Source organism: Musca domestica, unplaced genomic scaffold, assembly GCF_030504385.1.
Source record: "Musca domestica strain aabys unplaced genomic scaffold, Musca_domestica.polishedcontigs.V.1.1 7, whole genome shotgun sequence".
NCBI lineage: Eukaryota > Metazoa > Arthropoda > Insecta > Diptera > Muscidae > Musca > Musca domestica.
The window spans coordinates 11,779,076-11,795,206 of NW_026712383.1; the positions used below are offsets into that span (position 1 = coordinate 11,779,076).

The 16,131-nt window shown below is 34.5% G+C and overlaps 1 protein-coding gene across 1 annotated transcript; it reads left to right on the plus strand.

The window, feature by feature from the left end:
• The first annotated feature begins 12,168 nt into the window (after positions 1 to 12,168).
• On the plus strand, positions 12,169 to 13,737 carry LOC131806115 (uncharacterized). The gene is made up of 2 exons (XM_059130033.1): positions 12,169 to 13,567; positions 13,647 to 13,737. The coding sequence occupies exon 1, from the start codon at positions 12,182 to 12,184 to the stop codon at positions 13,481 to 13,483; it is 1,302 nt and encodes a 433-aa protein (XP_058986016.1). The 5' UTR covers positions 12,169 to 12,181; the 3' UTR covers positions 13,484 to 13,567; positions 13,647 to 13,737.
• The last annotated feature ends 2,394 nt before the right edge of the window (positions 13,738 to 16,131 follow it).

Here is a 16,131-nt window from a genome sequence, read left to right on the forward strand (position 1 = left end):
ACCTCGAAATGGGACAGCAACGACATCGACTACTTTAGGATCTGTCAAGATGAAGAAGAAATCGAGACAGTCGAACACTTGCTCTGCCACTGTCCAGCACTCACATGATCTGTCTTCTTTTCCTAACGCTAACCCTTTAGTAATTCTTCAATTACCCAGAAGATTCAAGTGGCTAAAGACGACACGGCAAACTCCTCAGCCGTAGATCACACTCCATAACTCTATCTCTTATCTTCACATCTTCTACCAACCACTTTTTCCTCTTTTCTTAACACTCTTCTAGGATGAACATAATGGACCTATAGGTCTCCGAGTGGAGCGGTTGCTATATGGTAACCGCGCGTCCTTTAACCTAACCTAAGGACCTGATATAAGCAAGTGTTAGGAACAAAATTTGCAATCGTTTCGAAAATATTGACGATATCATAAATAACACTTTACGACAAAATACAATTTCTCCACAATTATGACTTAAACCCAGCAGATCATGAAAATATTCATCGTAAGGTAACCTAAATAGAGGCGGTGTCGATAAAATTGCTTTAATATCGTTTAACACTGTTTGTTTGTAATTTACCGGCGGCCTCACAAATTCGATTCCAAATGTTCTGAAACGGATTTGGTCCAAAGAGACCAGGGTCAAAAATCGTTATTTCGGCACGTTTTGGCTGTATAAATTGATATATACCCTCCGCAGCCATATGACTGAGGGTATAAAAACAAATATCAATCGGAAACGACTGTTACTTACACTTTAACGGCTTTTACCTCGCTTAAATGACACTATGTTTATACTATAGTTACAGTATCAATATATAAGTATATGCTATAATCAGATCTTCAAAAAACAAGTAAAAAAGCTGTAAGTTAGGCCGTGCCGAACTTTTTACACCCTCCACCATTTGGAACGTATTTCGCCATTTTCAAAAAAAAAAAAAAAAAAAAAAAAAATAAATAAATAAATAAATAAAATCCGTTAAAAATTCTGTTAAAATCTTAAGAATACAGAATGTAGCCATTATATTAAGGTATATACGACGACGTGGGCCTGCATAGGTAAATTTTGTCAAAAGCCATTATTATATTCAAATCCAACAATTAAAGAAAAAATCGGTAAATATATAGCTAAAATCATCAAAATACCGAATATCGGGAAGTACCATTATATGGGGGCTATACGAAGACGTGAACGTGTAGAGACAATCTCCTGCCATAGGCTGAAGCATGCATTACGAATTTCAAATGCCAAATTTAAAATAATTCCGGCGAATAATGTCACTAGAATTATTAAAATACCGAATATCGGTAGTTACCGCTATATGGGGGCTATACGAAGACGTGGTGTTCGAGGTGCTACAAACGGAATGACAAACTTAATATACCCTCCATACTATGGTGGAGGGTATAAAAAATTAAAAATAAATAAATAAATAAATTACGAACTTCAATTACCAAATTTGAAACAATTCCCGTGAATAATGTCGCTAAAATCATCAAAATACCGAATATCGGGAGGTACCGCAATGTGGGGCCTATACGAAGACGTGAACCTGCACAAACAATTCTCTGCCTTAGGCTGTAGTATCCATTTAATATCCATTGCGAACTTCAAATGACAAATTTGAGACAATTCCGGGTAATAATGTCGCTTAAATCACCAAAATACTGAAAATAGGAAGGTACCACAACGTGGAACTGCATGGCCCATTTTCAATACCAAAAGTCCTGCAGACATATTATACATTTGAGTAAAATTTTATCAATATACTTCATTTCGTTCCGAAGCTAGAGTGATTCCATAGACGGATACTCGGACGGACATAGACTTTTATGCTGATCAAGAATATATATGCTTTGTGGGGTCTAAAATGTATATTTCGAGGTGTTACAAACGGAATGACAAACTTAATATACCCTGCATACTATGTTGGAGGGTAGAAAAAGAGAAAGGATAGTAATATTTTCATCAGTGCTAGTTAAGGGCGAAAATTGCCAATATCGGTCCACTCCATCAAGTACCTCCCCCACAAAGGGTCAAAATTTTAAATAATTTTAACTCTTATAAAATGTGTTGTAAGTGTTCGACGGTCTTCAAATTACACTGATCACAATATTTTTACTAACCCAAGATCTGGTGTGAAGACGGAATAAATCGGTTCACTCCTTCTGGTACCTCCCCCACAAAGGGTCAAAATCACCCATGAACATCCATGATACTCATAAACCGCGAAATTAATAACCGATTCCATTCAGATTTGTCATATATAAACATTTCTATCAACACAATATCTGAATCTCAATACTTTCATCAACACAAGATCTGTTATAAAGGTGGTAGAGATCGAATCATTCCTTCCGGTACCTCCTTCACATTGGGTTCAAGATTTCGAAAAACCAAATGCTCAAAGAAAATGAAAAAAGCTTTCAACTCTCTTCAAATTTTTCACAAACGAACATTTTTGCTAATACAAGATCTGTTGCGTAGATGATATATATCTGAGAACCCTTTCTGGTACCTCACACACAAAGGTTCACAATTTTCAATTACTTTATTTGTCATAACTTGCGGAACAACTTGCTATACCTAAATATTTATCCCATTTATTATCCGATTGAAATGAACTTTTCAAAACATCCTTTGTTTGGCCCAAGGACAAACCCTGTTGAAATTGGTGAGAATTGGTTCAAATTTATATATAGCTCCCATATCTATCTTCAACCGATTTCGGGTTAATTATGCATCAAATGGCCAATATTAGTCCAAATTACTTGAATTTGGGCACATCCGACCAAATCCAGTCTAGAAGCAAGTACATCAAATTTGGGAAATCGATTTCGGTTCAGATATAGCTATAGCTCACATATGCAGATTTTGGTGTAGCTCCCTTATATATCTTTATTTGATTTCAGATTTTTTGTGCACCAAATGGCTGATGGAAGTTCCAAAAAAGTCAAATGGACTGAATTTTGGCACTTCCGATGGAATTCACCTAAGAGCAAGTGCTTCAAATTTAGATGAAAATCGATTCAGATATAGCTCTAGCTCCCATATATATGTTTCATGTATCCTTCACATGTGTAATATGCACTCCATAACAATGATATTTGATACCGGACATCAGATACTGCTCGAAAATACTTCTGCCAAATTTTATCGAGATGGTTTCAGATTATTATATAGCTTCGATATACATCTTCATTCAATTTTATGGTTTTTGCTCACCATATATGTAGTATCAGCCCAAATTGAATTGATTTTTTCATATTCGACTGAATTTTACCACTACTGGTGAAACTCGGTCCTGCATATCTATTGCTCCAATAATAATAACTTTGCCATTCCGTTTGTAACATCCCTAAATATTCAATGTGGTGTCCGTTGGAATTGCAATTTTCGAATTTCGAAAAAAGGAAAGTTGTGCTGAATTGTGCTAGGTTTGTGCTCAATTGTGCCGAAATTCTTTTTTCGAAATTCGAAAAAATTTCTGAGATATTCGAAAAAAGATTTTTTTCCGAAAAAATCTGAGAGAATTGCAATTTTCGAATTTCGAAAAAATTAAAGTTGTGCTGAGTCGTACTCGGTTTGTGCCCATTTGTGCCGCTAAAATTTTTTCGATATCTCTTACCAATTTCGAAAAAAATGATAATTTCGAAAGTATGTCAGAATTGCAATTTTCGAATTTCGAAAAAATTAAAGTTGTGCTGGGTCGCGCTTGATTTGTGCTAACTTGTGCCGTTTATTTTTTCTCAATATTTTCAACCGTTTTCAAGATATGGCAATTTCGAAAAAACCAGTATTTTTCAGTAAAATTGCTGTAATTTTTGTAAAAAATCAAATATCGAGATGCGGTAAATTGTGCTGAGTTGTGCTCACTTAGCACAATTTTTCGTTCATACATAACGAATTTCCACCTTTACTCGTTACTCGCTAAAAATTAAAAAAATGAATAACTTTTGTAATATGTGGAATTTTTGAAATCTGCAAGTTGTGCTGAATTGTGCTCACCTAGCACAATTTTTCGTCCATACATTGGAAATTTGTATCTCTACTCGTTACTCGTTAAAATCGTAAAAATCAAATCGCATATTTAGAAACAAGATATCGAAAAACTAAAAGTTGTGCTGATTTGTGCTAACCTAGCACAATTTTTCGTCCATACATTGAAAATTTGTATTTCCACTCGTTACTAGTTAAAATTGGAAAAAATACATATATAACGAAAAATTGCTGTAATTTTTGTAAAAATTCAAATATCGAGATGAGGTAAATTGTGCTGAGTTGTGCTCACTTAGCACAATTTTTCGTCCATACATAACGAATCTCCACCTTTACTCGTTACTCGCTAAAAATTAAAAAAATGAATAACTTTTGCAATATGTGGAATTTTTGAAATCTGCAAGTTGTGCTGAATTGTGCTCACCTAGCACAATTTTTCGTCCATACATTGGACGAATAACGAATTTCCACCTTACCTAACCTAGCACAATTTTTCGTCCATACATTGAAAATTTGTATTTCCACTCGTTACTAGTTAAAATTGGAAAAATACATATATAACGAAAAATTGCTGTATTTTTTGTAAAATAACTTTTGTAATATGTGGAATTTTTGAAATCTGCAAGTTGTGCTGAATTGTGCTCACCTAGCACAATTTTTCGTCCATACATTGGAAATTTGTATCTCTACTCGTTACTCGTTAAAATCGTAAAAATCAAAATCGCATATTTAGAAACAAGATATCGAAAAACTAAAAGTTGTGCTGATTTGTGCTAACCTAGCACAATTTTTCGTCCATACATTGAAAATTTGTATTTCCACTCGTTACTAGTTAAAATTGGAAAAAATACATATATAACGAAAAATTGCTGTATTTTTTGTAAAATAACTTTTGTAATATGTGGAATTTTTGAAATCTGCAAGTTGTGCTGAATTGTGCTCACCTAGCACAATTTTTCGTCCATACATTGGAAATTTGTATCTCTACTCGTTACTCGTTAAAATCGTAAAAATCAAAATCGGATATTTAGAAACAAGATATCGAAAAACTAAAAGTTGTGCTGATTTGTGCTAACCTAGCACAATTTTTCGTCCATACATTCGATTTTAACGAGTAACGAGTAGAGATACAAATTTCCAATGTATGGACGAAAAATTGTGCTAGGTGAGCACAATTCAGCACAACTTGCAGATTTCAAAAATTCCACATATTACAAAAGTTATTCATTTTTTTAATTTTTAGCAAGTAACGAGTAAAGGTGGAAATTCGTTATGTATGAACGAAAAATTGTGCTAAGTGAGCACAACTCAGCACAATTTACCGCATCTCGATATTTGATTTTTTACAAAAATTACAGCAATTTTACTGAAAAATACTGGTTTTTTCGAAATTGCCATATCTTGAAAACGGTTGAAAATATTGAGAAAAAATAAACGGCACAAGTTAGCACAAATCAAGCGCGACCCAGCACAACTTTAATTTTTTCGAAATTCGAAAATTGCAATTCTGACATACTTTCGAAATTATCATTTTTTTCGAAATTGGTAAGAGATATCGAAAAAATTTTAGCGGCACAAATGGGCACAAACCGAGTACGACTCAGCACAACTTTAATTTTTTCGAAATTCGAAAATTTGCAATTCTCTCAGATTTTTTCGAAAAAAAAATCTTTTTTCGAATATCTCAAAAATTTTTTCGAATTTCGAAAAAAGAATTTCGGCACAATTGAGCACAAACCTAGCACAATTCAGCACAACTTTCTTTTTTTCGAAATTCGAAAATTGCAATTCTAACGGACACCACATAAATATTCATCGTAGACCCCATAATCAGCATAAAATTCAACAGGGTTGTCCATATTCGACGGACCCATCCGGCAACGCCATAACTTTTGACAGAGATGTCACATCGCTTAATGACATACCGCGTTTGAAGCGTCAGTCCAAGCAGATTTTTACCATGAACCAATACACGCCACGCGAGCGCTCTGAAATTTACATTCAACAGAAGAAGTCAATTATGAAAGCTCAACTTGCTTTTAAAACATTTAAAAATGTGAGAAGTGCGCCTTTTAAGAACAACATTAAGCGTTTATACGAAAAATTTTCGACTGTTAAGGCTCTTTCTAATCCGAAGAGGCCATATAAAAGTCGACCAAGGCGATCGGCCGAGAATATCGCTGCCGTACGAGCCAGTGTTGAGAGGTCCCCAAGAACATCCCAAAAACGCCGTTCTCAGCAGTTGGGCATGGCTCAGTCCACTTTACAAAGGATTATTCGCATTGATTTGCATTTGTTCCCATACAAAATTCAATTGACAAAATGTTGCCTGCGGACAAGCATCGTCGATTGGAATGGGCCCAAAGAGTCATGGGTCCGTCGATTATGGGCAACCCTGTAAGTCGATTAACGATGTACGTCTGTCTGTCTGTCTTTCTGTTGAAATCAGGATACAGCCCACATTATTTGACGTAGACCTTCAAAATTTAGCAGAGCAATTTGTATTGTGTCTAGGATGGTTGGTATTGAAAATGAGATATGTCGGTCCACGTTTTGGAATAGCCGCCATATAACGTGTGATGATTTTCGCCACATTTTTTCCACAGATTTGTCTAAAAATTGATACATGTAGGTAATAATGGGTTCTAGCTCCTGTGGCGAAACATTTTATGCATAGGTTCACGTTTGGATATAGACCCCATACAGAGGTATCTCCTCATATTCGGTATTTTGATGATTTTGGCCAACTTTTTTCGCGGATTTGCGTAAAAACTGGAACTAGTTATTCATGATGGGTTCTTGCTCTGGTCGCGAAACATTAATTGTTTCAAATTTGGTATTTTAGAAGATTTGATAGATGAAAATCCTTGAAGTATAAAATTGTTTATAGAGGTTCTCATTTTGGTATGACCCAAATATAATGGCCTCACTCACTTTATGGTTTTTTGATAAATTTAACTGTATTATGCAAACGGTCTTATTTTTATATAAAAATGTTTCCTATGCCCTAAGGTGGAAGGTATTGAAAGTTCGGCCCGGCCGGAGTTAACGTTTTTTAACTTGTTTAGTATAATCTTTATCGAAATCACTATACATCAATGCCAATTGGTTCATAGTTGGTATGATCTACTTCACATAAATTCCCAATATAAACTTCTTTGTTACGGGAGCTCTACTTAATACGCATAGTGGTGCAAGGTATCATATAGTCGGCCCCGCCCGACTTTTGACCTTTCCTTGCTGCTTTTCACTTGATATATAAATATTTCGAATGTTACTTTCATAAAAACTATTGCACTTAGATATATGGTTTATTCTGAGATTTATAGTGAAATAATGTGTATTTTAACACTTTCTGCCTAAAAATTTCCAGACCGATTTTTCGAGGGAAAGCCTAAATAATATCTACATCTCTTCAAAAGTTGCTGAATTTTGAGCAGCAAAATATGCTTCTGGATTATTGTGCAGAGAATTTGAGTTGGTCAATCACTTAAGTAGTAGACAAAAAATTTTCAGTTCTCAGATTTTACCAACCAAAATAATATGTATTTCACTCTACTTTTGCAATTTTAATACGTCATTGCTTGAAAAGAATCTTGAAAAAAATATCTTCCGATTGATTGAAAATATTCTGTGATAAAATCGAAGATAAAAAATAAATATAAAAAAACAATACCAACCAGGAAAGCAATTGAAAACTGAAACCACAATCTGCTGTTTGTTGTTGTATTTGTTTTTGCATCAATTCCATTGTCTTGGAACTATTTCCTATGGCGAACATTCTTTTACTTATTGCTATTGAGCCTCAGTATTGGCTAAGGAGCAAAGCAAATAGTTGCTACAACTATACATTATTTTCCGACGTTCCGTCTGCCAATCGGTCTAGTTTGGTTTCTGTGCCGTCAAGCATAATAATACGGAAAGAGAAGAAATTCGAACATTTTAAACATTCATCGAAAAAGGGGCGGAATGTTGCTGAGGGGGAGGCAATGAAAAACCACAAACGAGGAAAAGGGAAAGAATATACAAATCTAAACACAGAGATTTTTATGATTGCAATTATTTTTGTTCATTTCAGCAGAAGCGCGTGTGTGTGTGAGTGGAGGAGCAGAAGGAGAAAAATAAGGAATAACAGGAATAAAACGTATCGTCTAGCAATGCCATGAAATTCTGCTGCAGATTGAGCAAAAGAAAAAGCGGAAGGAAAATAAGAAATAATATTCTTACTCTTTTCATAGAAATTGAAAGAAAAAGAAATTCCTTAAAGATGGGTTTATGCAAAGAGTGGTTTGGGGAGGGAAGAGGGAAATGCTCCATTGAAGGGTAAGCAAATATTTTTTTTTCGTTTTCTTGAATTCTGTCATAAGTACTTAAGGGACTTACAAGGACAGAAGTAACATTTTATTAAATGGAAACAAAGCTGTCCTTTTGAGAGCAGTTTTCTTTTCTGCTCTGCTCTCCTTGTGTGGCGAAGTCGTTGCCGACTTACCGACCCAAGTCACAATTGTCTACATTCACATATGACCAGTATCAAATCATTTGGGAATTCTGCATATCTACCTTTAAATTGTTTACTGTTCTGTATGATTGTGTGTGTGAGATTGTTGTTATTGAGTTGTGGAAATTTCTTTGCTGTTACTCAAAGAACTACTCCCGAATAACATCTTATTCGAAAGCAAAGGATTTGAGACCTCATAACAATTTACATAACAAATTTTCAGTTTTACATTTTATTTCATTTTGTCTCGTTGAAATCGACATCCCTTTTGGCAGGAGCCATGTTGTGAGGCTTGCGGAATAATGTTTTCGACACATATTATTCTTAAATAGATTTCTACTTATATGAGTATATTTTATTTTTATAAATACAAAATAAAACCAGTAAAGAATGTCCTAAAGTCGGGCGGGCCGACTTTATGATACCCTACACCACTTTGCTAATTTAGTAGAGCTCCGCACAACAATTAAACGTTTTTTTTTATGGGAGAATTCAAACATACACGCTATGATTATAATTATAATTTAAAGTTCAAAGGACTAAATATGCCGAAGCATTTGTATCTTTTAAATTCGGACTTGTATTGCCCATTTGGTGAAAAATTAATTTGAAACCAGATAAATATATATATGGGAGTTATATCCAAATCTGAACCGATCTCGATAAAATTTAGCAAAGATATTTCTGAGCTGTATTTGATATATTTCCCTGAATATCGTTGTTACGGAGTGCATATTAGGGTTGTGGGTAACAAATACAACAAATCGGGTGAACAATATATATGGGAGCTATAGCTATATCTGAACCGATCTTCACCAAAATTGACATACCAACTTCTATACTCAATTCGGTCGTAAGTGCCAAATTCTATCCCATTTGGACAAATATTAGACGTTTGGTGCACAATCAAAGCTAAATCGGACGAAGTTATGTGTGGGAGCTATGTTCAAATCTGAACCGATCTCGATAAAATTTAGCAAGGGTTTTTCTGAGCTGTATTTGATATATTTCCCCAAATATTGTTGTTAAGAATGCATATTACGGCTGCGGACTAAAATAACAAATCGGATGAACAATATATATTGGAGATATATCTGAACCGATTTCGATTAAATTTGGCATACTTATTTTCAGGCCTAATTTGATTGTATGTGCAAAATTTCATACTATTCGGGCTGATATTACACGTTTGGTGCACAAAAAAGGCAAATCGGACGAAGATATATATGGCAGCTATAATTAATTTGTTACCGATTATCTTCAATTTCAATAGGGTTCGTCCTTGGGCCAAACAAATGTTTCATCTCAATCGGATAATAAATGCGACCTGCATTTTGTTCACAAGAACGGACGGACTGACATGCATAAATCGAATCAGAAAGTGATTCTATGAAGATTCTCAAAAGTAACTATGGTTATATATCGCTTCCTTCTCCATGTTACAAACAAATGAACAAAGACATAATACCCTTACCACTATGTGTGTAGGGTATAAAAAATAATAATAAAAAAACAAGTAAAAAAGTTGTAAGTTCGGCCGGGCCGAACTTTGAATACCCTCCACCATTTGGTACAAATTCAAATTTTCAAAAAAAAAAAAAATAATAACTTTTCTTAAAAATTCTGTTAAAATCTTAAAAATACTGAATGTAGCCATATATTAGGGTCTATACGACGACGTGGACCTGCATTGGCAACTTTTGTCACAAGCTATTACAATATTCAAATGCGAAACATGAAAAAAAATCTGTTTATAATGTAGATAAAATCATCAAAATACCGAATATGGGGCGGTACCATGGGGTTTATAAAACGTGGACATGCACAGACAATTTTCCATCATAGGCTGTAGTATTTATTACGAACTTCAAATACTAAATTTGAAAAAAAAAAACAATTCCGGTAAATAATGTCGCTAAAATCATCAAAAGACCGTATATCAGGGGGGTACAGTTATATGGCGGCTATACGAAGAAGTGGACCTACATGGCCCATTTTCTGTTTTATGCTGTAGTATCTACTACAAACTTAAAATAGCAAATTTGAAACAATTGCGGTAAATAATGTCGCTAAAATCATCAGATTACCGAATATCGGGGGGTTCCGTTATATGGGGGCTATATGAAGAAGTGGACCTGCATGGCCCATTTTCTGTTTTATGCTGCAGTATCTGTTACGAACTTCAAATATCAAATTTGAAACAATTCCGGTAACTAATGTCGCTAAAATGATCAAAATTCCGAATATCTGGAGGTACCGTTATATGGGGGCTATACGAAGACGTGGACTTACATGGCCCATTTCCAACACCAAAAGTCCTGCATACATATTACACATTTAAGTGAAATTTTATCAACCTACTTCATTTCGTTCGGAAGCTAGAGTGATTTCCACAGACGGACAAACGGTAGACGGATAGACGGACGGACATTGATAAATCGACATGCTGAGCATGAATATATATACTTTGTGGGGTCTAAAATATATATTTCGAGGAATGATAAAACTTAATGTACCCTCCATACTATGGTGGAGGGTATAAAAATTAATAATAACTACATTTATCGACTCATTTTTGACCAGGGGATATCTTCTTTTTAATAACGGGCAGGTAATCCGGTGTATAAAGCAATTTTTGGCTGGGTATATCTAAAACCGCATTTACAAAGTAAGAAAACAATATTGAAATTTATGCTAAAATTTCGAAAATTTTACTCCAGTTCACATTTAAACAAGTAAGCAAACGCTACAGTCGAGCGGGGCCGACCGTTGAATACCATACAACACTATAATAAACGATACAGTTTATATAGCGAGATACTCGAAAGAATTCCACAAGATATTGTGACAAATAATAAAAGAAAACAATCAGGTTTCGTTCTCTAATTTTCGAATAATAGCAACTTAAACTAATTTGCTCATTTCCACTTTATTATACCCTACAACATTATGTGTTGGGGTATTATAAGTTTGATTGGGCCAAAAATTATGTAACACTTCGAAATATTGATTTCCCACATAGGAAAGTATACATGGATCTTCCTATCTCGCCGAGCTGAGTCGATCTAGCTATGTATGTCCGTCCGTCCATCTGTCCGTCTGTCCCTGTTAATTTGTAATCACTCTACAGGTTGCAATTATGGCCCGATCTTCACGAAATTTAGAATGAAGGTGGGGACAGGGCCAGAATTGAACCCTATTTCTTTTGGAGATGATCGCATAATATTAAGGGGTTGAAATGGACCAAAAACTGAAAAATTTCTTGATTTTGTAGCTGCTCTACAGGTCGCAATTATGGACCAATCGAAGTAGAAGTTAGCATGAAGCTATAGCTAAGGGGTGGCTAGAAGTCTTCCAATTTTGATGATCATCGGGTAATATTTAGTGGGTAAAATAGACCATAACATTTGTGTTAAATAAAAGTCAAAATTTCCATTAAACCGCGAATATTTTTAATCCCGACGAAATCACAAATAGACGAACGGTTCAATTCTGAGCGTTACGTAGATACCACTGGTAAATATATCGGATATATATTGCGAAATATATACAATGTGTATATACATAGGGGGGGGATGTTAGCTATATGCTCATCGGTTAACTCACCTTCAATACAATTATGCAAATATGTGGTAAATATTCTAAAAAATCTGATCAAAAACTCCAAATACAATGTAAGGGACTCGATGCAATTTAGAGATAAGATTAAAAACTTGACGATTAAAGACGAAGAGCAGATGGTCTCATTTGATGTTGTGTCACTTTTTCCAAGTATACCTGTGGACCTGGGACTAGAAATAATAGAGAAAAGATGGAACGAAATTGAGGAATACACCAATATGTCAAAGAGCTTATTTTTAAGTATTCTAAAGTTTTGTATTAAAGATAATCGATATTTTCAATATGAGGGCAGAATATACAAACAAAAGAAAGGACTACCTATGGGTTCACCAGCTTCTCCGATTGTAGCTGATATAGTGATGGAGAAACTACTTGACACCTGCATGGAAAAACTTAAGACGAAACCTGTGATATTAACAAAGTATGTAGACGATTTATTTATGATTGTTGGGGAAAATGCAATACAAGAAACATTGACGACTTTCAATAATTTCAACAAAAATATTAAATTTACCATTGAAAAGGAGCATAATGGTCCCATCCCATATCTGGACACACTTGTAATGAGAAAGGACAATAAAATAGAAATGAACTGGTATCAAAAACCGACGGCATCGAGTCGCATATTAAATTTCCACTCGAAACATCCAAAACAAATGATTATTAACACAGGTAGAAATCTTATAAACAGAATATTGAATATTAGCGACCATAAATTCCACGAAACTAATAAAAACAAAATTCGAAAAATACTGTCCAAAAACTGTTTTCCAAAATTATTAATTGAAAAATTAATAAATGACTATAATATACCGAAATCTAAGGACAAATCTCAAGAAAAATATTACAAATCAATGATTTATATTCCTGGATTATTTGAGAGATTCCAAAATTCCGATTTATATGACAAGGATAAACTGCAAATAGCAACACGGACAAACAATACACTAAAAAGTTTATTTACTAATACCAAAAGTAGAATTCCGTTAAGTGAGAGGCACAATGTAATATATAGCATTGAATGTGATGGAACAAAAGACGAAAAATGTGGAAAAATATATGTTGGTACCACAAAAAACAAATTAAAAACTAGAATATCGGGACATAAATCAGACATCAAATTAAGGAGCCAAAACAATATTCAAAAAACAGCACTTGCGGAACACTGTAAACTTTACAACCACATACCAAACTTTGACAAAATACGAGTATTACAGGCGGAGAACAACTACAACAGAAGGTTAACATTGGAGATGCTGCATATAAATAACATACCAACAAACAAAAAGATCAATTACAAAAGCGACACCGATAATGCAGCTTATTGTTATCGACACTTGACAAAGAAGAGATCGTGCAATACGTAGAAATAATCAGTGCAATAATAACACCAGACAATGGTAGTAAAAACTACATTAGCTGTTAAGTAAATCTGACAATTTTATGTAAATGTAAGAAATCTCTTTTTTGGAAAATAATTGTGCCCATAACAAAATGCTGTGATACTAATAATTATGTTTTCTAAAATAGATTGCCCCTGAAGATGCAATTTGATAATTGCGAAATATTGGGAACATATTATTGTAATCAATAAAATAAATCCGAAAATGGCCTAAAGCTCGAAAAAAAAAATCTTATTATTTATAAATCAAATAAAAAGGCTGATAAACAACCATTTCTCAAGAATGCTTATATCTCAAGAATGGCTGGACCGATTTTGACAAATTTTGCCAATTCAGAATGCCCTCTTGGAATAAAAGCATAAAATCTAAAAAAAATCGCATAAAAAAATGCCAGTTGTGATGTTAATATAGATTTTGTAGTATTTTGTGACATTTTTTTATTTTTTCATATTTTTTATCGCATGCGATTTTTTCAATTTGACTTATAATATTGAAATACACATTTTGTAGTATTTTTTCAGTTTACGACACAGGTTGGGATTATTATATACAGATTAAAATTATCGTCCGATCCTCACGAAAATTTTCACATGGGTAGGGTTAAGTTCAGAAGGGCTAGGCCTATTGTTTTCAAAGATGTCCGCAATATATTTAGGGGTTGAAATGGACCAACAACTAAAAATTTTCCTGATTTTGCAGCCGTTATAAAGGTACAAATAGAAACTAAAGGACACGATATCTCGCATGAAGTTAGAGTTTAGGACAGCGGGTAGAATGGACCACTGATTTTGTGTGAAAAAATACCAACATTACTTACAGATGATATCCGAAATACACAAATATGCCGATTTCGTTAACGAATATAGCCAAATATTGTAGCCAAGCAAATCATATGTATGAGTCTAAATTTGGAAACACAGAGGGGCCACTTGCTATCGGAGATTATCGCAAAATATTTAGAGGTTCAAATGAACCAAAAACAGAAAAAATTTCCTGATCACACAATTGAAGCCAATAAACACGCCTGCGCAGAAAGTTAAGGACAGGGAAAAATTCTAGGGCAAATGTCTATATTGGGCAAATGTCACTGGTCAAAATGCTAAGGGTAATATCTGGGCAGTGCTCTTTGACATAATTTCAAAAGCGATAAAGCTTCTTATATATTGTAGTGTTGTAGGGTATCACATGGACCCGCACGACTATAGCCTTTGCTTACTTGTTTATAGATGTTGCACGTAAATGGTATTCCTAGATCTGGAACCAATATTTCCCAAAGACCTATAATCTCTCAGAAGTGGCAAAAGATTAACATTTATTATTGGTTTTTGTCTGAAACGCATCTATATGAGATACAGACATTTGACTATATTCTTCAACGAAATCAGCGTTAACGAAATGGTTAGAAGTGCGTCTTTCCTTTATTTGTGAATTCTCCAAAAAGTCACTGGAATGGACATTTTCGTATTTTGTCATCCAAAACTGTTTGGCTTTTGCAATGTCCGGCAACCCCATTCAAATGTGCGTGAGGATCGGGCGATAATTACGACCTGCTGACAATTTTGCAGTTTTTTGGTCCATTTCAACCCCGATCATCTCCAAAAAGAGTAGGCTACAATTCTGACCCTCATCTTATCCCCATGCGAAATTTCGTAAGGATCGGGCCATAAATGCGATCTGTATATGATATCCTGAAATCCTAACTACATAGTTTTGTTAGCTGTAGAAATGTTACCAAATGTTTAATTCAAAATGAAAATATGCCAAAAATATGACAAAATTGAAAAAATATGAGAAAATGTTACAAAATCAATATTTTCAGCTTTAGAGAGATATTTTTATGCGATTTTTTTAGACGTTTTTTCTTTCCTGCCAAGAAGCCATTCTGAATTAATGAGAACTGTCGAAATCAGTTCAGCCGTTCTCGACATATAAGAGATCTTTCAAGCATATCTTCTTTGATAGACATATATATCGCACATATTTTGCTATATATCCGATTTGTTGGGTGTTAACATCAATGTAAAGATCAGAAGTAACCTTGTCATGGCTTTATGATTTCGCCGGGATTTAAAATATTCGCAGTTTACTGAAAAAATTTGAATTTTTTCAACACAAAAGATATGGTCTATTTTACCCGCTAAATATTATCTGATGACCACCCAAAATGGTAGGCTTCTTCCCCGCCCTAATCTCTAGCTACATGCGAAGTTCCGCGTCGATTGGTCTATAATTGCGACCTGTATAGCTACTGCAAAATCCGACATTTTTTCAGTTTTTGGTCCATTTCGACGCCTAAATATTATGCGATCATTTCCAAAAGAAATAGGGTTCTATTCTGACCCTAGCCCCACCTCTATTCTAAATTTCGTGAAGATCGGGCCATAATTGCGACCTGTAGAGTGATTACAAATTAACATGGACAGACGGACAGACGGACGGACGGACATACATAGCTAGATCGACTCAACTCGGCGAGATAGGAAGATCCATATATACTTTCCTATGTGGGAAATCAATATTTCGAGGTGTTACATAATTTTTGGCCCAATCTAACTTATAATACCCCCAACACATAGTGTTGTAGGGTATAAAAATCTCGTCAAAAGATACCG